General features: G+C 38.8%; 1 protein-coding gene across 1 annotated transcript in view; it reads left to right on the top strand.

The window, feature by feature from the left end:
* The window catches only part of igsf3 (immunoglobulin superfamily, member 3), a 158,375-nt gene extending 134,490 nt beyond the window's left edge, over positions 1-23,885 (top strand). Inside the window, exons 7-9 of the mRNA XM_082175670.1 lie at positions 17,473-17,883; positions 21,258-21,680; positions 22,731-23,885. Coding sequence (XP_082031796.1) covers positions 17,473-17,883; positions 21,258-21,680; positions 22,731-22,981 — 1,085 coding nt within the window. The 3' untranslated portion in view covers positions 22,982-23,885. The remainder of the gene's footprint in view (positions 1-17,472; positions 17,884-21,257; positions 21,681-22,730) is intronic.
* Positions 23,886-27,533: the final 3,648 nt, after the last annotated feature.

The following is a 27,533-nucleotide window of genomic DNA, read 5'->3' as shown; positions in this document are numbered from 1 at the left end:
TTATCCCTTATAATACCTCACAGGCTTGAAAACTTATACTGCATTATGTGTTATTTATATAACTTATTTTATCAACGTCACAATATCAGATTAACATGTGCATTAATCAATTAGGGGAAGTATTTATTTTAGATCCTGTAACTTGTAATTTAATGTTTCACCTTTTAAAAGAATACCTTCACAATTTAAATGTACCTTCATTTTAAATAGACCTGCAGTGTTCATATTTAAGTACAAATATACCATGTAATAAATTAAAATGAGCAACAATGCTGTTTAATATAATTTTAGATGGAGTATAGCATGTCAAGCCACGAACTTCCCTAAAGTATTTCAATGCAGCCCATATGCTTCATAAACGACGTAGAAGAACATTAATTTTCTCTGCTTTATCTTTATATCTGTTTGTGCTAGTTTTCTAAATGTTAAATACTTCTGGCTAAATGTTGCGAGCTGACATTTGGAGAAACGGGTTGCGTGGAGAAAATTCTCTGAAAGAAATGGAGACTGGAGTGGGGTAATGATGTGTGAAAACATCATGCAACTGACTGAATGCATTATTGAGAGACATTAAATCATGTCTCCAGAAGTGCCTGTTTAATATGTATAAGGCAAAAAGCGCCTTCTTACCGCGTGAACGTGAGGAACAACAGAGTGGCTCAGTATAAATACAATAAATGTAATATTTTTTGCAAGGATGGCTTCGTTCTCGCGGTGAAAACAAACACTACACATTCCTCATGGTCTGAAACAAGTTGGATGCTTGCTCTGTGTGCTCAGGGAGCTCGAAGAAGGTCTGCGTCTGGCAGTAAAAAGGTAGATGTTTATCTCGTCTCATAGGACACGTCGTGTCTGCTTTAAAGCCTTTTAATTCATATTTAATATGTAGGCCAGCTCGTGTGCTTACCTCAGCACCCACATCTGGAGTTCCTCACAGCATCATGGGAACAGACTGTGGTGCCACAGCTACACCCCTTAATTTCTGCCTCGTAAGACATCACACAGTCTCTTGCTTTTCCCCTCACCCACTTGTATTTTTTGACTCTTTCTCCTAAACTCTACCTTTTCATATTTCAGATTTGGTACCGTTAAATCAGCTCCTTAACATTGAGATTTCTGTTTGCTAAATGGCACGATGCGCATTTCACCAGACATTCAGAATATTCAGTCCAGCAAAACGAAAACAGCATTAACACTGATGAAAAGTGTTCTACGTTCTCTGTCCATGTAAAAACTTGACCCCAAGTGACTGTTTTGCTTTAGATCTATGAAGAAAATGTCTTTTTCTGTCACTATATGTCTATTTCAACCACCGTAGACAGTGACCATGTTTACATGCCCGCTATTTTCTGAAAAAATATTCATATTCTGGTTCTATTCTGAATAAGACATTTATTTGCATTTTAATAATTTGGCTGTAATCAATGAGATTTGTAATCAATGTATTAAAGGGAAAGTTCTGTCATTCTAAATTCTGTCATTAATTACTCACCCTCATGTCTTTCGAAAGCTGTGAGACTTTTGTTCATCTTCGAAACACAAATTAGGATATTTTTGATGAAATCTGAGAGATTTCTGTCCCTCCATTGACAGCTACCACTTTGACGATTCAAAAAGTTAATAAAGAGATAGTAAAACTATTCCATATGATTTGAGCTGTTTAGTCAACATTTTCTGAAGAGACTCGATCACTTTATATGATAAACAGATTGAGTTTAGCCTTTTATTCACATATAAACATTCATCAACCAATGAGGTTAATTCTCACGTGTTACGCAGCACGTTTGAGCTTCAGCAAGAACCAATGAGGTTTGTTCTCACACGTCAAGCAAGGTCCGGTTGAGCTTCTGTTTATGTTCGCTGATCAGTGTTTAAATGTCATTAAAAGCCTACATTCAATCAGTTCAATACATTCATTCTTTATTAACTTTTTGAAGCATCAAAGTGTCAGTTGTGTAGCTGTCAATGGAGGGACAGAAAGCTCTCAGATTTCATTTCAAGGAAATTTTCATTTGTGTTCCGAAGATGAACGAAAGTCTTACATGTTTGGAACGTCATGAGGGTGAGTAAGTTCAGGTTGTTCTCTAGTATTATTCATTTGTGGTGTCAGAGAGAGCACTAGTGGGATTGTTTGCTGAGGTATGGAAGAGATGGATGATTAATATAACTGGCTCTGAATGCTAATGATAGCGCATATTCCCGGCGCATAGACTCCAATGATTCATAGTGACCAGTGATGCTGCTTTTCTTGCTGCCTTCACGCATTAAACACTGTGTAAATTAAAGAACTCAAGTATGTGTTATCCTATAATTGCTTATCGTGCTGATTTATTTCATTAAAAAAAAAAAAAAAAAAAGTCTTTGATTTGAAGTAATATTTGAATAATTCATGTAGGAAGGTATTAAGTTGTGTTTCTCCCAGAGACAAGGAGGATGTCAACAACATGTAGGCGATATTGTGTGTGTGTGTGTGTGTGTGTGTGTGTGTGTGTGTGTGTGTGTGTGGGCTGCAGGGTGTTTCTGGGGGCAGGAATTGGCAGTGTTTATAGCCGGAGGTCTGGTGTGTGTGTGTGGTTATGGCCTGAGGAAAGGTGTTTGGCACTGCTGTCAGGTTCTGGTGTGATAGCTGCCATTGATCGCTGTGCTCTCTCTGAGATAGTTTATTATGGCATTGTTTAATGGAATATTATAGTATTTATTATGATAAAATGATTTATCCGTACACATATTTTTAAAAATCAACTTAAAAAAAAAATGCTGCATGGCAAGGAACCACTTTACTTGGATATATACCATAATGGGGAAGAAAACACTATTGCAATTTCCATTTCATAATTAAACAAATCCGTCTGTCTGTAGAATTGACAAGGAAAAAAAAAATGTCTCATGCTTTCTCTCCAGAGTAACTTCCATTTTATCTAGAATGATAAAACTGCATAGCACACTCGTTTTAAATATTAATGTATCCACATAAACTCCTACACTGGACAGTTTCTCATTCCACCCCTTCCTCCTCATGGATTCCTGTCGTAGATCCGTGTACATTAGATGTGGGTTGTGAAGGCAGTTTATGTGATTCAGTTTCTGAGGAGGATGCCAGCACTAACGGCATGAAGGTGGACGTATGAAGTTTCCGAGAGTAGGTTGTTTCAGGCGTTGCTCTGTGTTCGTTAAGCTGTCCCTCTGTTCCACTTCTTCCACTTAATGAAACGGCACCGGCAGGTTGATCCAAAGCTTTGTGGCGTCGATATTCATCTTCCCTTATTGCTCACGCTTTTGCTTGAATTTGAATTTCTGTCTTCAAGTGCAATAGAGGGAAACTCCTCTAGCTGTGATTTCATCAGAAATCCATAACGACGACGACGACTCCACACACAAACACTCTGTGTGCAGCATCTCAGCAGGGGCTGCATTGTGATTTTCTCCTGTTTGAGCTCAACTTTCTAAATCTTTTTACATTTTAAACCTAGATTCGGCATTTAAATCTGAATATGATGGGTTGTTTTTCCTCCCATGATTGCGTTTGTGCTTTTATGGCGAATGTGAAATGCAATAAGAAAACACATGTTCATTTATGACGATGTCGAGGGACGCTGCCTAACCTTCCAACGTTGTGACACAATCTAATCTGTGTGTGGTAATGCCAGTGGATGTGTCCTAATGGGACCATTGCCACTCCAGATTAATGAAGCAGTCAGATGTGGAATATGAACATTTTTTCATTAGTTTCTCAGCAGAAAATGGGATGAGAAATGAAACCGAAACAGGATTTAGTGTTGCCCTACATAGAATACGGAACCAAAAGAGTTCACCTACACATTACCAAATATAAAGCACATGCTGTTTGCACATGCTTTCATCACAGAAAACAGACAAATTGCCACTGTCAGAGCTGTGGTGGGTTTGCATGCTGACATATTAGCTCGGTTTCAAATCCAAACCCGGTGAGCTGCCTACCTAGACAGCATTTTAAGGCATCATGCTGTTACAGCATTATTATTTTGCCTTCAAAGATGTCTTTTTGGCCGTGTTCTAAGACAGCATTGCTGGCAGAGTGAGAAGAGAATCCCGCAATGCATTGCACTGAAGTAAAATATCCTTGTTTTTCATTCGGTACTGCAATATATTGATACAAAGCTCCATCCCATTAAATATTGGTGGAAGGTTGTTGTTGTTTTTTTGCACTAATCAGCACATCATATTGTTAGTGTAGCAATGTGCTAACAAACATTTCAACTAGTAAGCATTAGGTAAAAATTTATACTTTTATTCAGCAGACATTAAATTGATCAAAAGTGGCATTTATAATTGTTACAAATGATATCTATTTCAAATAAATGCTGTTCTTTTGAACTTTCTACTCATTGAGAAATCCTGAAAAAAGTAATATAAAATATTAGGTAGCACAACTGGTTTCAACATTAATTGTAATAAGAAATGTTGGTTGCACTTTATTTTACAGTACATGCACTTACAGTGTACTGTGCTGAGTATTTTAAGGTAACTAATATGGCCTAAGGTTAAGTTTAAGATTAGGTTCAGGTTTAATTTATAGTAAGGACGTAATCAAGGACAGGACTGTAAAATAAAGTGCTTCCAAAATGTTCATTGAGCAACAGATCAGCATATTAGAATGATTTCTGAAAGATCATGTGACACTGAAGAAAATGACTGTTGATGTTTAGCTGGGTTTTATCATGATGCATTCAAATGTACGTACACAATTAGTTAGCCTAACAGTCTTTAAAGTCACCATGAAGTCAAAATTGACAATTCTAATCTTTAATCAAAATAACTTCCCCTCCATCTTGCACTGACATCTCTACTCTTCTCTGATGATGTGTTTTCTGTCACTCACATTGACATGACATCACATTGATAGCAAACCACAACACTTCTAACCATCCAATCAATTCACAACGGACAAAATAAAATGCTGTCCTACATTTCTTCTTGTGCCGTTTCACTCGGATATACGTCACAACAGGGAAGAAAAGACATGCCGACTTGAACACACTGACAAACCTGCTTTTGTTGTAGGTGAGGTGGTGCTTCATCTGCTGAGCATTACTTTCTGTTAGCCTACATCTCTCTGTGTTACTTGCTTCCCTCTATTAATCAGCCATGACTGGATCCAGTCTTACAGGAATGTGTCACCAGACCTGAGGTGGTAGTCAGCTCAAAGCTCTCTCCTCCAGTCAAATCCTTACCTTCAGTGATGTGTGAGAAGACTTTATGGCTCAGTCATCAGATTTTAAACAGCTTCCTCTTGTCTTAGATGCGAGGAAGCACTGTGGAGTGCTTGCAAGAGCGTTATCTCACTGTTTGATGTTGAGATGAGTATTATTAGCTTGAAAACAAATCAAAGGGTTATAATTAACAAACAATCAATATTAGTTTCCTTCCCCTCTCTCTCTCTCATTCGTTCTTGTGCCCTGTTCTGTTGAAACTTTCTCATTAATGCAGTGCTGTCCCAGCGGCCCCTGTTAAAGTTTCAAGTGTCCTTTACATTAATGGGTCCTGGCACTGACCGATCAATGCTCTCCCACACCTGTCGTACCCAGTGGACACCGGTCATCCCGCCTACTGATGGCTCTCACCATGCCTGTACATGGCATCTAAATTGTCATGGAGAACTGCTATCTCTTTGTCCCATGGATGGATCTCTGCTGTCCATCTTCATTAGGAGCATAGTCTTCCAACATGCACCACAATCTCCCTCCAGGGCAAAGAGGATTTATCAGCCCTCTCTCTTTCCTTTCCCACACACATTCTCTGTTTCTCCTTTCACGACACCCTGTAGCTTTACGCTCTCTTACTCTCTCCCACCCACTGTCTGCTTTGCTCCTCTTTGTCCATCCTTACTAAACCAAACTAGTGCACCTGAGTAAGTGTGAACAGCAGGTGTTTTCATATCTCCCAGAAACCTGAGAGGGGGAACCACTCACGAGATCCAGCATAGAAATCTGTGAACCTTATTGGCTGCATGATGACACTTTTTGTGGCAAATTTCACTGTAGAATGATGTGACCTACAGCGGTGGTTCTCTGATTCTGGTATATAGTTCCTTAGCCTGCATGCATAGTCATCTGGAATGTGGGATGTTGTGTAGCCGTGCTGATCAGTGTGTGTGCACCACACTTTTATTCAAAATTGGTAAAGGAGAGCAGCAAGCAAATGAAGGCTAAAGGCGAGATATGATTTTGTTTGCCCTCTTAGTAGAATCTAGATGCTCTGTTTCATGAAGGGAAGCTTTAAAAGTGGCTTCTGACTCAGAAACAACAAGGCAGAGGAGAGAGGTTTTAAGATCAAGTTTCTTTATTTAGTACTAATTAGTCTGAAATTAAATTACAAAGTATGTATATTAACACATGCAATAGGTTGTAGGTGTTTTTAATGTTATTTATTTACAAATATACTACAACATGGTTCAATAGTTTGCGGTCAATACGATTTTTTTTTTTTTTTTAAGTCTCATGCTCAAGGCTGCATTTATTTGTATACAGTAAAAACAGTAATATTATGAAATATTATTTCAATTTAAAATAACTTTAATATTTTTTTTTATATTTTCGAATGTAATTTATTCTTGTGATGGTAAAGCTGAATTTTCTGCATCATTACTCCAGTCTTCACTTCAGTGTCAAATGATCTTTCAGAAATCATTCTCATATGCTAATTGATGCTCAAGAAACATTTATTATCAATGTTGAAAGCAGTGCTGATTAATATTTGTGTGGAAAACGTGATGCTTTTTTTTCAGGATTCTTTGAGTTATAAGTTCAAAAGAACAGCATTTATTTGGAATAGAAATCGTTTGTAACATTATATGTGACATAATTATACGTCACTTTTGGTCCATTTAATGCATCATTTGCTAAATAAAAGTATTAATTTCTTTAAAAACGTATTGACTGCAAAATGTCCATGCAAGGATAGTGATAACAGAATTTTTTAGTTTTTTTTGTTTTTGTGATGGGTAAGTTTAGGGATAGGTTACGGTTAGGGCATAGAATGTACATTCTACAGTATAAAAATCATTGAAAGTCCCCTTAAAAAATGGAAACCGAACATGCGTGTTTGTGTGTATTTAGATGCTGCTCCTGGTTCCTTCCATATAGATGTGCAAAAGGGCCAATTAAGAGACTGATTAGGGTCATACAGTACCAGTTTTTCTTATATACAGGAATATTGATATTCATTCAAATATGGCATTATGCCGCTCACAGTCCTTAATCTTGCTTCTAGAGTTATGTCAGTTTCATTGAGTTAGTTGGCAGTACTTGGATGTTCTGCTTTGATCAAAGATGGTTCTTGGCCCGAGAAGCACTGATCTGCAGTATTCTCCTGACAGTATTCCAGGAGTCTTTATGTAGAGCACCTTATATTTCTTGCAGAGAAACCACCAGCTCTTTGCTCCTAATTCAATCACTAGAGCTTTGTGTGCTCCCTTATTTTCCATCCCAGTGCCCAAGCAATAGACCTTACTCCATGACATTCACTGACACAACGGAAGATTGATGAAGCACATTTGTTTCTGAAGCATTCATATTCAAAACCATTTCATACGGGTTTGGTAATTAATTAGCTCTGAAATGATGTTCAAGGTCAAAATATAGGGTACTGTCTCTCACCAGATTCACACAGGACCCCTTCAGCACACACACACACACACACACACACACACACAAACCTTGTGAAGTGCCTACATAGACTGGCTAATGTGGAAAATTGGCATAATTCTAAAGCAGCACTGCAGGTATAAATTTCAAAGATCCCATAATACACTGTGACTTCAATGACAAAAATCCATCCAAATGGTGGACGAATAAAAGATAAGTTGATTATTTTTTATATTTTTGCTATTTGTATGAAGTATAAAGTTGCTACCTATGTAGAGTGTTCCAAATTTGTCACTTTTTAGGCTCTATTTCAGAATGCTGCCTATGTAGAACAGACAGCAAGGCATCTCTCCAGCCTGGTTTAGAAATCTAAACTGATGGTGCTCCAGCTGTCATTTTGCATATTTAAAAAACAAATATTTCTCAAACCTTTTTGGACCACTTGAAAAACACTTTCAACTCTCAAAAATATGTCCGTATTCATCACCACCATCACTTCTTAAATATGTCTCTAATGATAACTCATCTTTAGCAACTCTCCCCTTTTCTATATCCATAAACACTTCATAGCATTTTAAATCAAAGTCTCTGAGGATATCACACATCTTTTTCAAAAATGTCTCCTCACTCACTGAGCTCGCTAATGTCACTTGACTTCTTCACTCTTCAGTGCCTGCAATGTTTCCATTCCGTTTACTTTTTGGATGAGTTGTTTTTGCTGATTATCATACAGTACATCTGAGGCCCTGACTGTAAAACGACAGAAAGGCCTGTGGGTAACATGACCGGAGCACTAACCAGATGCTATTTAGCGTCAATCCTCGCCAGACACTCGCTCCGGCCAAAAGAAAACATTGAATTTAGTTGAATGCTCTCTCAGTGCATAAAAACACATGTCCATATGCCCTCTCTTGTAGACCTGAACTTATGCTTTCTAGGCTGGTTTTTGCTGTGTCACAGACCCGAACCCATACATATGTAGTATTTTAAGGGAGGGGGGGACTCGTCTCAGTAGAAGTTTGAGGATTAATGGAGGGAGGATATGCCCAGGAAACATCGAGGACTCATCTGTGGACTCCCTGCTCGAGCACAGATTCACATAATTACAATATAGCCCTAATTGCATTGTAGAAGACGGCTGGAAATCCTTCTGCAACACAAAGGAATCAGAGATGTATCAGCCTCATTAGCATAGATATTAGGCTTCCATTATGTTTTTGTAGCATACGGAGGGCAGCAGTGCTCAAGCCCCATTCTTCACTGTGCAAGGCAGATCTGCTTAAACTGCTCTCCTGAGGGAAGACAACCTCCCTCCCACCCCTCTAAAAACACACACACAATCTGTTTCCCTGGTATTAAGCACATATCAGAACGTTAATATGACACATTGCAGGCTCTGCTACTTGGATTAACAGTAAATGGAAGAGCAGTCAAGTTTGGACGTGACTCTAAGCTGGCCTTCAATGTGCTTGAGTTAGTGCTGCGTAAAAAAGAAACACAATTTATTTTTTTGATGCGTTTCACTGGCAGTCACTCTACTCCGCAGTCCATAATTTCACTTTTCCTCTCACAACTCTGTTCAGTTATCCACCTCATATCTGTTCAAAATGAGCAGCTCTTCCAGCTCTTTGCGATTTGAACAATCACCTCTTAATATTTCTGCGCCGTTCACTCCTTCTTTGATCCCCCCCCCCCCCCTTTTTTTTTTTTTATGTTGTGCTTTTTTCCTCTGTTCTTCTCTACCTCTCAGGCACTCCTCTGCCTCCTCTTTCCATCTCTGATGATTATCCACCTCCACTTGTCATTGCTCCACTCAAAGCCACTTTACATCCGCAAGGCAGCAAATGGATCCCCTCTCCCTCCCTTTAAAAAAAAGAGAGTGCTCCAAAAAGACTTTTATGTTTACAGGTACATCTCAACCATTTCTCAGTCTCCACTCGTGCTCGGGCAAATAGACGTGCGTGTGGAACTCATAAATATGCATGAACGGGGATATTAGTATGTTCTAAGTGATTGGCAGTCGTAAGAACTCTTCATCTGTCAGTGGGGGTTGAAATTAGCAGCTACCGATTAACTGTTCATCCCTAATGACTGCTCATGATTTTGTGTCATCAACAGAACTCTTGAAACATCGCTGTTTTAATAAGGAAATAAGACTTACTTTGTAGCATAGATCTCTTTCTCTTCGCAGGTCACATAAATGTTAGTTTTCGTGTTTTTCATACTGTTAAATGATATGGTCTTGTCAAAGAAATCAAGGAGAGAGCCACATTCTCAGTGTGCATTATGTATTTGGTCCGCCTCGCATCAGTAATCAACATTATATTGTGTGATTTGTTGTTTTCCTTGATTATGATTCCTGTGTAAGTTAGACCACCACTGTGCAGCATTAATGTTATGCACTTACATAACACCTGTGGTTTGCTGTTCAGTCTAATACAGTTTGTACCTACTCTATCCTTCAATAGCTGCCTTTTTGCAAAGCCTGCATTACATTTGACATATTCACAGAACAACCTGTGCTCAGATCAGATTGAAATCTGTAAGCTGCCAAACATTAGAATGCTTTAGAAGAAAGTGCAGAGTGGAAGGTGTTACACCCAGTCAGGAACAGCCTAAGATTTGGTAAGCATTGCCATTTTGTCCTCATTAATTCCTCTTTACCTCACCGTGACTGAGTGGGCCTGATTTATCGCATTTGCAATAAATTTCAGCTTCCGACAAAGTTCTGGCAGTGCCATTTAGGGTGACATTCGTGCTGCTTGACTGCTCCTACGAGCTGTCAATGGAACGTACATTCTGACTTTTACCCAAGATCTCGCTGGGATCAAAATGTACAGAATTTAGTTTCAATATATGCTTTTTTGGACCTGCAAGGACATTTTGATTGCTTTGTGTTTTCATAGTACAACCAACTTTTTTTATTTTATTCTACATGATAAAAAATGTCAGTGCGTTACAAAAGTGGACGTCACCACAATAAATGTTTTCTTAAATTAATAAATAATATGTCTTTCTTGATGGGAAGGCTGCGTTATCTTTGGAGATTGCGTCATCAATAAATAAACCAAATAAAAGCATCTTTATCTCGGCAGCGCAGCGTGTTTGTAATTAACTGGGGCTAACAAATTGGACACACGCAGGAGGAGGGAGCGCAGCTCGCTGTCTTCTTAGAAAATCACAAATGCACTCTAAACATTTCCTCTGTTTGCTTTTTCCGCTGCCAACCTCCCCCTCCGCACCTCCTCGCCCTCCGTCTGAGAGCCGTCACAAACTGCCTGTAATCAAGCTCTGAGCTCTTTAAAATGTGCTGCTTGATTTGCTTCATTTCTGCAGTCTTACTCTCCCATCTTTCTTTTCTCCCTTCTCCCTGATTTTCATACATTTATTGATTTTCCTAATTCGATTTACAACAGAAAAGAAATGGCTTGCATTTTTGTCTAGAACACATATCTTGTTTAATTAAATTGTTTAATCATGCCTGTTGGAGTCGGAGAGGATCCTGTCAGAATTGAATTGGGCGCTTTCCTTCAATAGGACAAATGTAGAAGGCCATCTGAAGGATTCAGACCTAGTAAGGGTAACACTAAAAACAAGTGAATGATGGCAAACCCACGCAAGATTATTCATAACTATGGCTAATTTGAGTGGGGAGATAATCTTATCTGCAGCAACTCTTGGGAGAAAATGAAAGAATAGCTGCTCCTGTAGGACAGAAAGTACAAAGACCAATGGACCTCATTTCGATCTTGTCAAAGGCTCCCTTCTCTGCTCATTTTCTTTATTAGAAAATTGAATGGGGAAAGAGAGAGAACAGAGCATCAGTGCACTTATGCTGAAAGAAAAGCATGACCAGGAGTGAGCTTGAAACAGAGATGGCAAATGTTTCCAATCATGTTTGCTGTATTGCTTTTCTGTTGCCCAGGAGACTAAACTGCAGCTCAAATGCGAGCTGCCTTGCATAACTTTTCTCTGATTTCAAAGCCTCAGTAAATAACCTTATGTAAATCTGAGAAATATTGTATGATTGTATTTAATTGTGCCCCAGAGCCTGAATCAAGCATCAGTATTATTCAAGTCACCTTACAATACAGATTGTTTCGAAGCAGCTTTAGCCTACTGTGATAACAGAAAAATGATGCATTTCGGCTGTCGTTCATCTGAAGTCAGTTCCGTTGTAAAGAGCATCAATTATTTACTTAGTTTATTTCATCTATAAAGCAGTTCTGCAAAAAAAAAAAATGATTTCATCATCCAGCTCAGTTCAGTTCTTATACAACAGCATCAGTGGGCAGATCAATAATGTTGAATATTAAATGTCCCCAACTAAGCAAGCCAGAGGCTACAGTGGCAAGGAAACCAAACTCCATCAGGTGACAGAATGGAGAAAAAAACCTTGGGAAAAACAGGATTGGTCTGGGGGCCAGTTCTCCTCTGGCCAATGAATGAAAAAAAATTTGTGATTTATGATTCAGGATCACAAGTCAGATTGGAATCGGTAGCATTCAAATTTTCTTTTGCTTGAAAATTTAATTCATCATGTCGGCTGGGTTTTTTGAAATTATAATGTTGATAATATCGTCGTAATCATAGTTATTGGTTAGTTCTATTTCAAAAGACAAAAGTTTCAGTTGTTACGGTGTCCTGTCATCTTTGTCTAGACGCGTTTCTTTCATAAATGTGTCATAGATAGCGGTTTGGCCATTTTTTGTAATAAGATAAAAAGGGTGCTTCTGCTAGTTGGAATCTGGATATTGGTGCGAAGAAGAACATAACATTACTACTGGCATGACGTAACTGAAGAGATGAATTAGCATATTATTGTTACTATTAGAGTTCTAATTAGTGCTGTCAGTCGACTAACAATTTTTAATCGAATGATCAGTTTTGTTACACTTATCGTGAAATTAGCACATTCATTTTGTCATCATTTGCTATATCCAGCAAAGTAAACAATCAGATTGAAGGCCTATTCTTACCAAAAAAATATTTTCTGCAAGCTTCAAGGAACCTTGGAGAAGGACACCAAATAACCAAATAAGCACTCATGAAAAAACATTAAAGGAAAAAAAGCTTTACAGAATTCACAGTGTATTATGTGTAAAAGAGCAACAACAAAGAGCTTGTTTTCATTTTAGACGAGCTGCGATACCGAACAGGACCACATGGAGACGCCAAAAACTCCTAAATCAACCGCCTTGACTTGACTGCATAAACCAACAATTACTAAACACAGCAACATACACATGACAGATCAAACATTATCCTGAGTGTGTCTGGAAACAACACAAATATACTGAAATATGTCTGTACATAAATGCAGCGTACGATCAATGATCGAGAACGCACATACAGTACACGGTTTGTTGTTTGAGCATCAATATAAAAACTCTTACATGCTTACTGTACGACTCCGGTACGAGGCCAAAATCATGCTCTTCAGAAACAATCACTGAATATTACAGAGCTCGTATTTTAAAGCAAAACACACACTGAAATGAATGATTCACTAAAAATGCAATGTGAGTCTCTATTCTCTCTGATATCTCTGATGTAATCAGCCTAGCCCTCTTTACATTAGCGCTGTTTTGGACTGATTGTTTGAATGAATTCGATTACTGGATCAGTGAAGACTTTCCCAGAATTTACCGGATTAAAATGGTCTTGATCACAAACAGAGAAGCAGAATCATTATATTAATGGGCGCTCCTCTTGTGACATCATGGACCATCATCATCCAATGAATTGCTATGTTTAACACACAAGCTTTAGACATGGTCGCTGAGGGCATTCCCCATAGCATCATTATCAGACACAGCGTTGAAGATCCACTTTGAAAGGGAACTTGTAAAAGATTAATCTCACCACACAATTGCCATTAACCCTCACGTGACGGTCAGTGCATCACGTGATCAACTGCTAAATTAAAATGTGCTTTCGCGCGTTGGCTGGCGCTGAGCCAGAGACAGGCGCACTCAGAGCTGTCATATATCACAACTTTTCAGTGTTTTCAACCACATAATGTTTATTTTAGGTTTCAGACATATAAGTACTTAAAAAACAATTCACCGGCCACTTACTTTCATGTTTTTCGGGAGAAGTGGATGAATTAACTTGTTGTAAATCCAACAGATTCGATTCTCTGAACTGTGGCACAAACTAACATGCGCATAAAGCTCAACTAACATGATCGTTATAAAGGTGTTTAAACAACAAAACACATCCACTTGCGTATATTTGACAATCGGAATATCAGATATTTCATGCCATAGCTAATAAATTTGTGAATATTTTGAATAAAAAAGGAAAAATGACACAAAAGCAGATCATCATTGGCCCTGTCCCAAATGGCACACTTAATGTACACTTTCGGTCTTGTGGACTTACAATGGCTGCCGCGTGCGAGTGTCCGCGAAACCGCAGTGTGTCCCATTTCTCATTTTTAGATCTCAGAAGGGTGCTCGCGAGCGCCCTCATGTGGTCGATTTGCGCCCTTGATGCGCACTTTTGCCGACCCCGTGCTGATGCGGACTCCGCAGCAGACTTCTTCCCGACAGTCAAAGCGGCATTACGTCACGAAAGTGTGGACTCAGAGGAAGACCATTTGGGACAGGGCCATTCATTCAGCGCTGTTGTTGCTGCAGTGTGTCACAAGCAATGATGCGTCACCATGGAAACCATAAAGTGACATGTTCTAAATAAAGGTCGCCTTGTAAAACTCACACTGGGGGGTCAGCCAGAATATTTTAAACTTAATGTGTGAAAGGTTAAGGATCTTATAAAATCTCTTGATAAGTCTAGTTTTCTTTTCTGACGTATTTCCTATGGAAACAGGAAGCTTGTGTGCAATGTATTGAAGAGCTTGATGTCGCTCAACATAACAATGTAAATAAATGTAACATCGAGTTCATGAAAAAAGGACAGGAAATAATGCAAGACCTCCTACCTAGGGCTTCTGTGCAGATGAATTTGAATTGCATATATCTGCTAAAAGTGAAATATCAACATTGACGAGTACACTAGCACATAGATGGCTTCAAATCTAACCTACATGAACTAAAAGCCACATAACTCTAATTTTGATTTCATGGGGTCTTTAATCCCTGACATCTCTTTTTCAGCCTTTGTTTTCTGTCGAAACCGGAGAAATTAGAAAGAAAACTAAGAAATCTGTTGTGTGGCAATCCCATCCATTGGTGGTTCTGCTTTAGAGGATTGAGGAGTCATTCTCCTGCAATTAGCTGCTTTCTCTGGAGTCTTCTGTAGAGATTCCCTATGGAACGACTGCCAGCGCTTTGAGAGCATCTTTAGTGTGCACCCAACCAGTAATGCCACACAAGATGACATTTTGCACCTACAGGAGAAATGCCTGTTAGCTGTGACAAAAACTAATGTTAATGTTCATTGTTGTCGATCTGAATTAATTTCAGCCCCATTGCAGTTTCTGAACGTACTCTTTATAAGTACCCTAAAACTGCAGTTAAATGAAAATAGACTGGTGTATAAAAGTGTGGGGTTAGTTAAATTTTTTGTTTTGTTTTTGAGTCCCTTTGAAAAACGTGCCAACCGAAGCTGCATTTATTTAAAGGTGCAATGCGCAAGTCTCTGAGTTTTTGCAGAACTATGCCCCCTCTGGCGACAAGCGAAACTGCAACCAGGGGTGTTGCACGCTCATTCCGTCCCGAATCCCTCTTATTTATTTTACTGTACAGGATTATAGAGGCAATCGCAGTGATCAGAGAAGGGCTCATTCAGCCCATCAGGCAATTAAGCATGTATGGGTTAGAAAAACGGGTATTTTTAAAATGAAATGTTGCGCATTGCACCTTTAATAAAAAATACTGCGAAAACAGTAATACTGGTAAATATGATTACAATTAAATTGTAATAATAATAGCAATCCATTTCGCTATATAGGTTTTAAAATGTAATTTATTCCTGTAATGTCAAAGGAAGCTGAATTTTCACCATCATTACTCCAGTCTTTAGTGTCACATGATCCTTCAGAAATCATTATTTTATGCTGATATGCTGCTCAAGAAACATTTCTTATTATCATCAATGTTGAAAACAGTTGTTATATATTTTTGTGGATAATGATTCAGAATTCTTTGTTGAATAAGAAAGATCAAAAGAACAGCATTTATTTGAAATAGACATCTTTTATAAATGTCTACTGTCACTTTTGATCAATTTAATGCATCCATACTGAAAAGTATTTCTTTAAAAAAAATCGTACTGACCCCACATTTTTGAACAGTAGTGTATATTCACATGCCTTACATGTGTGTGTACATGTCAGGGGGAAAAAATCCTCATGTTGGTGAATATTTTTTTTTTTTTACGTTATTAAAAGGTGACTTTGAATCAGTGATTTGTTTTCTACATGCAAACAAGCAACTGATCTAATGTGACTCCCATAAACAACTGAGGGGGTACTGACACTTTCATTCTTGTCAGTATTGTTGGAGTCTTGAACTGTGGGGAGATATTAACTATGACAGCCCTGCAAGAGTGAACACAACTCATTTTGCTGTGTGACATTTTAATTTAAGAAGCTTGGTCTGAAATCAGATGCGATGACAACAGTATGTCAGCACACGGCGATTATACTGCAGACTCCTCAACGTGTCACATCAAATACAATTATGATCATTAATTATTTGTAGTAGTTTTCGCTGCATTTTTGGAGTATGTTTATACTTGGCTTTTAAGAATATGGAACAAAGCCCATATCAGTAAATGTAAAAGCCTAAACTGAGGAGCAATTCCTTATTAGTTTGTGGTTTCAATTTTTTTTAAGAATTGAAAAGGGGGGTGTAAAGTGTTAAATCGGTGAGATTTGACATTACACAATTGAGGAGCTTTGCTGCAGGATTTGAGTTTAGGCCTACTGGTTAGAAGCATGAGTGTGTTCATGCCGCTGTTATTCCGGAGAAGGTCCAGGCTTAGGGATGAATCAGGGGACTTTGCTGGAAGTGCAGAAATGCGTGATGGGGATTACTGGAGCCACAGTGTCAGTGGAAAATTGGATTTTTAGCAAAGAACCATTAACACAGAAAAAAAAAAAGGACTGTGAAGTTCACAGATGCTCATTAATTTGTGGTATTACTAAATGTAAAAGAAACAATTATATGAAGTCCCAACAATTTATTATTTTCTTGATAAAAGGCGCCGTGTGTGTTGAGGGAAAATGGAAGGAGTGATTCAGTGGCATGTTTATGTTTAATGTGTTTGAAAGTGTGCCTGAGCCATTTGCATGTTCCTATGCCAAATAGCAGGGATTCACATAGGACATCTGCTCTCTTTACTTTTAAGCGCATCTCTGTCGCACAAATCTAATGATCTACATTTGTAAGTGTGTGAGGCCTAGTATTTGCAGGTGTGAAAGTGTGTCTCCCATCTTCATTGTGTGTTCCTGAGCTCTTCTGGTGCTTATAAATCCACTCATGGTGTGAAATAGCTGATGGCGGTCACACCTGTAGAAATCCAATATGTATGCCCAGGATCCCGCAGCCTTTCTGTTGTTTCTGACATCTTATTTCTGCCACATGTAACACGAGTGATACCAGCATCCCCTCGGCAACAACATGCCTATTTCCATCCGGATAAAAGGCCTATTCACATCAGAATAGAAACAATAGATTCCCATGCACCTACCCTTGTGAAAAAGAATGCAAGTGAATATTCAACACAATTAAACACTTCTTTTTTAACAAGGATACTCCCATCAGACAAGAACAACAGACAGAAGTGTATTTTTGTTGTTGTTGTTGATATGCATTCAGTCTAAATACGCCGTAAATCTCAGTATTCACTGTTCTAACTATTTTTCTTTCTCCTCCTTTAGTGAGTAAACTGAAGGTACACAAGTCCAACCAGAGTCTGCAGTTTCTGGAGGACAGTCGGGTGCGTGTCAACTGCTCCGTCACGTCTCAAACCAGCCCGGATTCCCAGCATGCCGTGCTGTGGTACGCCCGGAAGGCTGAGGCCGGAGAGCCGGATGAGCTGCTGTTGAAGATCAAACACTCTGGAGCATTTGAGTACGGAGCGTACGCTGAGGAGGAACGTCTCCGCAGCCGTGTGCAGTCAGAGACACTCTCTCCTCGGCTATACGGCCTCACACTGCATCGTGCCGAGACCAGCGACTCTGGAACATACTACTGCCTTGTGGAGGAGTGGCTCACGGACCCTGATGGAGCCTGGTACCGCCTGGCACAAGACTTCTCCGGCTTCACACATGTGGTGGTGAGACAGCCAGGTAAGAGGGTGGTTGCTTGTGAAATTGATGTATATATTTCTATGTAAAATTTCTTTGAAAAATATATTTACATTTGTTTTTCTAAAAATGTAAATGTATTTTTCTGTGTCCCACGGTTTGTTTGCAACCTTGTTACTCCATGATTTTACAAAAAAAATTGACACCACCCAAGAAATTACATGATTTGGAATAATTTTGTAATTTTTTTAAAATTCAAGTTCATCTATTCAACACTGTTCCCCAAAGAAACGATATCAAATAATAAATGTTTTCCTTCAATTTATGGGACATTTATCTGGAAAATGTATCACGGTTTCCACAAAAATATTAAGCAGCACAACTGTTTTCAGCATTGATGATAATAATTTTAAAAAAATTCTTGAGCAGCATATTAGAATGATTTCTGAAGGATCATGTGACACTGAAGACTGGAGTAATGATGCTGAAAATCAGCTTTGCCAACACAGGAATAAAATATATTTGAAAATATATTTAAAATTGTAATAATATTTAGCAATATTACCATTTTTATACTGTATTTATAATCAAATAAATGTAACCTTGAGCATAAGAGACTTCTTTCAAAAAATGTATTAATGGTAGTGTGTTTCCAATTTTGGTGTTTTTTTATTTCTCTTTTTTCATTTATTTAATTTATCAATTTCTCCATTTAGTTTTTAGCTCGGTTTTTTGCAAGAAAATGACAAAATTACACAAATCATGGTTTTAAACTTTAATTTAGTGACAGGGAACTGCTTAAAATGAACAAAAGCAAACAGCTCTCCTGAGATTGACGATCAACATTTTCTAAAAAATTTCTCTGAATAATTATTTTGTCCTTTTTTGTATCCTGTTCATGGAAAGTGTCGGGCAGTATTTACAGTGGCACCCAACTAGCAGAGCTGGCCTTTATTCCTACAGCAGCCTTTGAGATTTAGTTGTAGGTGTTGCCGTCCCATGGGCTTATCAGGCCATCTGGCATGAGAGGATCGGAAAGAGCAGCATGAAAACATTCTCCCCCTGAGACCGCCATGGAGCGCAGCCATCCTGTGCCCGTGCCTGCCCAAGCTGAATCATTCATCAGCATGTGTGCATTTATGAGAAGAAGACATAAAGAGAGACCGGGGCTTTGTACGTGTGACTCCTCAAATGCAAACGTACAGGGTAGCCGCCCCTTAGGGAGCCCCCTCACATGGGCCACAGACCTTAGCACTCACAAGGGGGAGTCAGAACCTCATAGCAGACACAATCATGACTGCCGGAGCCCAGAGGCTTTACTTATGACGGCCATCTGATTGGCACACAGCTGCTGCTCCTCTATTCACCCCGCGCAGCTGCCCATGAAGACCCCTAATGCAAACTGCTTCGGTTATTCATCTATTCACCCCCCTCTTTGCCGATAATGTCCACTTTTTCCAGTGACATCATGACCTAGCTTCTGTATGCAGGATTAGCATGGTTCAGGGGACTTTGTCTGTGAGGTTTGCACTACTCTGAGGCCACCTGTGCTCTTTGGCAGCACTGTATCAAAGCTTTGAGAAGCATCTCCATCTCCACACAACACACTCTTCAATATTACTGCCATACACATGGGTCGTCGGCTTACCGCTGTTACACAGACACGTTTTGTTGTGTAGTTTGTCCTCGGGTCGGTTAAGCAAGTTGCTTTAGGAGCACAGGTGGCCAAGACATCTGCTCCTCTGAAACTCATCAAGGTCAAGAAAAGTGTGTTTTGGCACACTTTCTGTTGGTTTTTACTGGTCAGATAACTTCAAAATATAATAAATTATTCTAAATAAATAATGCAAATCTCAAATTCACATAAATATACTGATTATTTTGGAAGTCCTTATTTTGCATGGTTGTTTATGCATAGTTGTTTTATTATTCCGCATGAATGCGTCTCCTTTAGCATACAGCATCTAATCTTCTCAGCACTGCTTTTAGTCGAGCTGTCTTTTATGAATTTCGTGTTTTCTATTTCTTTCTATTTTCTCATCTCATATATTCACAGTATATATCTCTATAATGTATCTAAATATGTGCTTGAAAATTCCAGTCTTATTTCCCTGGGGATGCGAGTGTGAGTGTCAAATCACCTCCCTGCTTCATGATTGCCTGAAATAGCATCCATATAAATGTATTTACAAATAGATAGTTGATGAAAGGTTCACCACCTCCTAATCTGCCATCTTCAAAGTCAAATTGCAGTGCTTTTACATGAGCAGAAGATAAGAGGAGCCCCTTAAATTCTGCCGGAAAATGCGGTCTTATTTTTAGCCTGAATTCAGCTCAGACCCTGCTGAAGTATCTTGCGACTTCTCGCGCAAAATGCGATGATTCTCACCTTCAGTTGAGAGTGACACATTGAACAGCTAGTTCCACATCTCTGGATGCGTGATGCCCTGCTAGAGAATAAAGATCATTTTAGGGTGTGTATGTACTTAAAGAACTTTTCTAGAGTTGGTTCTCTCGTTATTTTCTCACCCTCATGTCATTTCAAACCTATATGACTTTCTTTCATCTGTTGAACACAAAAAAAAAGACATTTGTTTTGGTAAATTCGTGTTGCTTTAAGAAAAATTCATGTGAAGGGTGATTAGGGACTGTCACGCTCTTAAGGCCCATTCACACCAAGGACTATAACTATAACGGTAAAGATATAGTTTTAAATGTAAAAGAATAGTAGAGTCCAGACCACAACTGTAACGATAACGGCACAGAGAAACTACATCGTTGGAATTACTTTTAGAATTATCTTTTCTAGCTGATAAATGATAAAAACACTGACAGCCAATCAGAATCCATCCTGCTTTAAGAGCTCAAACATTTAAAGCGGCAGAAGACAGAACTGCAGCGTGCGCTTAGAATAAACAGAACGTTATTGTCTGCTGGTGTGGATGCTTATATAGTTATTGATAGTTATCCTTTTAGATACCATTCTTGGTGTGAATGGGCCCTTTAAAGGACAAAAAAGCACCATAAAAACATCATAAAACCCAATTTATACACTACCTTTAAAAGTTTTTTATAGGAGTTTCCTATGCTTATCAAGGCTGCATCTATTTGATCAAAAATACAGTAAAAAAAGTAATATTGTGAAACATTATTACAATTTGAATAACTTATTTTATTTTAATATATTTTCAAATGTAATTTATTCCTGTGATATCAAAGCTGAATTTTCAGCATCATTACTCCAGTCTTCAGTGCTACACGATCCTTCAGAAATTATTCTCCTTGAAAGAAAGTCTTTTCATATTTGGACCAGAGTATTCTGCTCTAAATAAATGTAACAAGTAGTTTGCAACAGATGCTACCCCAGTCTCTGAGGAACAGAAATGTTGTCATGCATTTAATGGTTTTTATTGCAGTGGTGAAGTTACAGGTGGAGGAGGCAGAATCCAATATCACCGTACCTGAAGATGGATCAATCCGGCTGGGCTGCAGCATTCCGTCTCAGTCCTCGAAAGATTCCCGCTTCTCTGTATCCTGGTATGTGTACCGTTTGGGACAAGAAGAGGAGGATGAGCAAGAGTGTGTCTTTTCCATCGGTCATGATGCAGTGTTCGGTAATGGGAACTGCAGCCCTACAGAGGAACCTGGTCCAAACTCTCGCCTGCAGTTTGAACGCACCACCTCTGACCTGTACAGTCTGACCATCCAGAAAGCTCGGTCCAGAGATGCAGGCAATTACTACTGCCACGTGGAGGAGTGGCTGCTGAACCCACGCAATGCATGGTACCGCCTGGCCACCAACAACTCAGGAGTCACCATTGTTAATGTTATGGAGCAGGGTGAGGTTTTGCACTTTAAAAGCACTAACCACATCAACACAAAGTACTTCTGGTTGTTAATATTTTCTTTTGCTTTTACACTGTCCACCAGGCCCTGTTTAGACCTGGTATTAAGATGTGCTTTGGTCAATTTGGTCACAATTGGACAACAATAAATACAGGTGTAAACGGGGGCTAAAAGGTTTTGAGCTTGTCCACTTTCGACCACTTCCAGAGGGAGTCGAAAACTCATTTAACTGGATTGCTATCAGTTTATGGTCAAATGCATTCAAAGACCGTCTACTCTCCGCCTACTGACTTAACGTGTAAACATTATGGGAAGCGTGCTAGCCAGACAGGATTTAAACTTTGTCGGCTGAAGACCCAAGTTTGGTTTGAAGACAAAACGTAGCACAATGTTCTCTCACCATTGATTTCTAACACGCACTCACAGCGTTCTGCATGGTTTTCCGGCTATTAGAGCAGAAACGAAAGCTGCTGTTCTCCGTATGTTATCCGTATTATTTTGTCCAGTAGATCAAAAGATTTGAAAAAACCCATACATTTACCTGCCCATAGACTCTCCTCTCAAAGAAATCAGGACATAACTGGTTAAATGTGGATAAAAGAGATGGATTAAAACACAAGGTGTAAATCGAAATGTCTCCCTCATCTACTTTTGATCTGATCGACCTAAACGCATCTTAATACTAGGTGTAAACAGGGCCTCACAATGCACCAATTTGCAACAGATAGATAGATAGATAGATAGATAGATAGATTGGCTCCATACTGCACAGAATATTGTAATCTCACAAAATGCCTCTTGATACCTATGACAAGTAACATTATGAGGTCATGGGACAAGAGTATAGTATAGAACCTAAAACATTTTGTAGCACAATGCCTACTGTTTCTATTCAAAGCTACATTAACACGGAAGACCGAATTTATTGCTTGTTATTTTATCGTGTATCTTTTGTTCACAGTGCTCTCTTTTTGGTTTAATAAATATTTAACTCACAGGTAAAATTATTCTAACTCTCTGTCATGCTTCTCCCTCCTTTCTAGTCTCTACCCTACAGTCAGTGGTTTGTTCCAACGACTCCCTCTTCTACTTCGTTTTCTTCTACCCCTTCCCTATCTTTGGCATCCTCCTCATCGCGGTCCTGCTGGTGCGATACAAGAGCCGCAGCTCCAGCAAAAACCAGGAGGGCAAGAACGGAGCGCCGCTCCTGTGGATCAAAGAGCCCCACCTCAGCTATTCCCCAACCTGTCTGGACCCCCCAGCCCTCAGCCTTCACCCTGGCTCTGTGGAGTAACAGTGACACAAACACGACCCTGTCTCGCTCTGAGACTCGCTCATCTACGCTCTCTCTCTCTCTCTCTCTCTTTTTCGTCTCTCCTCGTCCGTTATGAGGCCACCAGAAAGTAATCTGGGCTTCTAGTCTGGCCTGTCAATCCGTCCATATGACTGACTAAGACCTTCCTACAGTTGAAGTTGGCTACTGGTGGTGATGCCTAGACGTTTGCTTTGCTTTCTTTTTCCTGATCTTTTTTTTTTTTAAAGATGATTTTACTTTTCATTCATGCTCTTTTGTGAGAACCTTTCCTTTGAGGTGGCAGTATCCGTGAGCCTTGATGTATTTTACCTGACTGACGCCAACCTCGTTTTCGTTTTGCTTTTTTATTCCCGTTAATGAAGTCTGGTGGAAACCATTGCATATTATTTGTTATTTTGTCTGTGCTGATATTTGCTTCAAAAGACTGGAAGGTCATTGCTGGACCATGAACGTTTCTAGTGACAATGGTGTATTGATGAAGGAAGAAAAGGACAATATTTCCTCGAAAAAACCTCGGAAAGCTGACAATAGGATGTATATTGATTTTTGTTTGTGTGCACGTGCCACAGAACTGCCTGTTTAAAAGGATATAGAAAGCCCTCATTGCCCACCGACTCGAGGATATACATGAACCCTAGCTCATCCTCACTGCCAAAGACCAGTTCATCTTCAAAAGCCACAAATTCAAATTCAAAGACTCCGAATAGGATTAGACGTGAGTAACGTGAGCCATCTGATGTCATCCAGTTAGAAAAGACAGTCTTGACACTGACATGTTTCCTCATCACTGGAGCTCAGATGTTTCCACATGCCCTCAAATTTCACATTTCATTTCTAGGTATTCTTGACCTTCCCAAAGTTAAGAAGATCAATTTATCTGCTGCCTTTTGTATTTGTATTTGTATTTGTGACCCCACATTTAGTGAGCGTTCGCCTCAGTGTCCTCGAATTTTCATAATGCAAGGTTGAATGGAAACAAAAGGGGCATGAAGGGCTCCAGAGTTTTTGAATTTCTTGTAAAAACAATGTCTTGAGGGAGACGGCTGACAGGACACTACCTACTCAAGGGACATTCTCAGTGCCAAGACCTTTTTATCATCATGCGTGCCCTGTAATGATCCAGGAGGAAAGCAGAAATCGGCAGGCTTCTGAATATATGAGTTATGAAGGCATTTTGTTTTATCTATATTCTACGTCACATCAAGTGTTGTTTTTCTTCTCTTTATGGGTTTGTGTTTAAAATATGGTGCCCGATTTGTTACCGCTAAAAAAAGTGAAAAGATTGTGAAATCTTAACGCGCCGTCTCATAACCTGTAACCTGTGAAGACCTAATAGTGTGATTATATCTCTTGAGGGTGAATTTAGCGTCTAAATTATCGTCGGTCTCCATAAACATTTCAAAAACACTGCCATATTTTAACACTGAAGATGCTATAACAATTCTTGGATCATCGCATTTGCTCTGCAATCCACACTAGTCCTGTTTCATTCAAGAAGGATTCAACCTCCATACTAAAAGCATTTAGAGCTTAGCTGTAGCGTGAATGAATTTTATGTCCAATTTTCTTTCCTGTTCAATTTAAACACGGACTACCAAACATAATGTGTTGTCTAGTAACAGCAACATGCATTCTGACACCAAACTGGATGGGTCTCACTTATAGACAACATTGGTGACCTTCTGACAGTGCAACTTTCACTGTTCTCACAGTCGTTCAGAGTGTCACTGCCGCCCTCATGTGATCTCGATAGTCAACGTCACAGCTTTTCTGTAAATGAAATTTAGATCCACTTGAAGCTTGTGGTCGTCTTATTTATTGAATCATAAAACTCCTAGATAGAATATGTGAACTTCATAAATCTGCATAGACTGAATGTGGCAGAAATAGCAGTGAACATTTAGGCAACTACAGTATAATATGGCTAATTAGCGTGTCTAGAGGCTTATGAGACATGATTCTGAACCAATCTGGGAATCTTCATAAAGTTGATACAGTGGTTTAGCTCTCTTTATCTACTAAATTTTGTTGAACTGTACAGTGCATGATGAGTAAGGGGGACATTGTATTAATGTCTGAAAGCTGTGTGTTGTGACATCATCAGATCAATGGCATCCTCACCATCTCTACCTTGTGGAAGGCCTCGCTGATTCAACACACCTGTTCGATTGAATGAATGTTAGCCATTCTAACACAGCGACCCTCAAATGTAATGTAAAATGTAATGATTTGATCAATAACGTCAGCCTTCCTCAAGCAGGAGATGTGTAATGTGGCATTGAGTGTGATATTGCAGTTCTGCTGTCATTCCGTCTGTACAGAATTATTCAGAACTCTAAATAGTGTTTTTGTAGTTCAACATGCCCAGCTGAATCATAATGTTGTAAATGCATTTTGAGGGCTGCATGTCATGGCTGTGTACTGGCAGTATAGCTGCAGAAAAACAAAACAAATGACAAAAAATATTGTGTTGATGTGTGTTCAGTTCAGCCAGTGCTGCTTTTTCAAGTGGTGATTTTTATGTTCTTTTTTTATAACCAAAATATAGTGCACTGAATATTTAAAAAAGTTGCCATGTTTTTTTATGCTTCTGTGTTTTTGTTGTACTCCATTTATTTTTTGTTGTGTTTTTTATATCGATACTTATTTTATTCAATTGTAGCAATTGCTATTATGAAAAGGCACTTTGCTATTGTCAGTTGATTGCAATAAAACGTTCAGTGCACAACGTTTTAGATTGTGTTTATATAATGTACAATGGGCCCAATTTACAAATGTTAAGAGTTACAGCTGTTAAAGGGATAGTTTACTGAAATATCTTTTCAAACCTGTAAGACTGAACAGTCCTACATTGACTTTGATTGTATTTTTAGACATTTTTCAGTATCTTTGTTTCTGTTCCACAGAAGAATGAAAGTCATACGGGTTTGGAACAACATGACTAAATGATGACAGAATTTGCATTTTTGGTTGAACTGTCCCTTTAAAATAAGCTTTTGAATTTACCATTACAATTTTTAGTACAGTTGCGTTCAGCTAAAGAATAAGGTTTCTGTACTTTTCTTTCACACACCTTAATAAATAACAGAAGCATTTGTGAATCTCTTCACTCCTTGACCTCCAGGGCTTTGAAGAGAGTGGAAAATCCTGTCTCTAAAGACACCATCTTAAAGGTGAGAATGGGATCTGACATATCTTCCAGTGTCTTATCATGTCTGTTTGAGTCAGATGCTCGGGGTTGTGGGGTGGATGAGTTGGGTGGCTGCAGGCTGGTGTGTTATTATAACGGGCCAGTGCTTGTTAACCTCCAGAGCAGTGTGGAGGAATCATATTGAGAGTGGCTGTCCCCTCCAGCTGCTCACAACCCTGGTTTAATGATGGACAGTGGCCAGTTTCAGCATCTGGCTGAATTATGATGTCTGGATGAAGACAAGCCTTTGTGCTTTGTTTACCTAATGTTTTGTGACGTTCTGTTCTGTATGTGTAATTGTAAATTATCGCAGTTAGCTCCTAGGCCCTCAAATTTAGCGTCCTGGCTTTGCTGATATTTAACCCAAACTCAATGGAATGTTTCACTTTTGTAAAACTATTCTTGTTTTACTCTCTTCAAATCTGTGTGATGCTTGGTGGCACTTCTTTTGTTGCCATTTTCACTGGCAGAGAAAAGACTATACAATATAACTGGCCAATTTTGTCGGAAACGCAGTTACTTCAGTAGGTCTCCAACACCCCCAATGAAGCCCATTTAAATGATGAGAAAACACTTTTGAATTTAAAGACCCATTGAAATCAATTTACAAGCAGAGTTTGAATGGGGCATATCAAATGCTAATTTTGGGCTTTTGTTCGGTCATGGTCATTAACTATAATTAAGTTGTAACTTGCTAGTTGCAGATTTTATTTGGTGGAGAGATTTTCTCATTCTAGAGAGCATTTGAATTGGACAAATATTTGAGAAAGACTATAAGTCCTAAAGGTGCGGTATGGAAGATTTGGATGAGGCGAGTTACTCCCGAAAGAACATTGTTTTTCTAATTACATAAGTTGGGCTTCGGCTTAGCTATTCAGCGTAGATGAATATGATGATTTGAGGTGATGATTATGATTATAATATTTTTCCACTGTAATTTATTCCTGTTATGGCAAAGCTGAATTTTCAGCATCATTACTCCAGTCTTCAGTGTCACATGATCCTTCAGAAATCATTTTATTATGCTGATTTGCTGCTCAAGAAACACTTCAATTATCAAGTGTATCAATTATTATTAACACTTTTATTATCAATGTTGAAAACCGTTGTGCTGCTTAATATTTTTGTAGAAATAGTGAAGTTTTTTTATAGAAAGTTCGAAAGAACGTCATATATTTGAAATATAAATCTTTTGTAACATTATAAATGTCTTTACTGTCACTTTTGTTCAATTTCAAACTTTTCAATGGTACTGTCTTCCACTTTTGTTTTGTCTCTTTTAAAATAAATAATGTTACAAAAGAAAAATGTCAAACTGGCAGCTCAAATTATAAATCGTTA

Source organism: Leuciscus leuciscus (genome assembly GCF_965113295.1).
Source record: "Leuciscus leuciscus genome assembly, chromosome: 7".
Lineage (NCBI taxonomy): Eukaryota > Metazoa > Chordata > Actinopteri > Cypriniformes > Leuciscidae > Leuciscus > Leuciscus leuciscus.
Note: the sequence above shows the minus strand (reverse complement) of the source record. Positions and strands in the feature narration are given on the sequence as shown.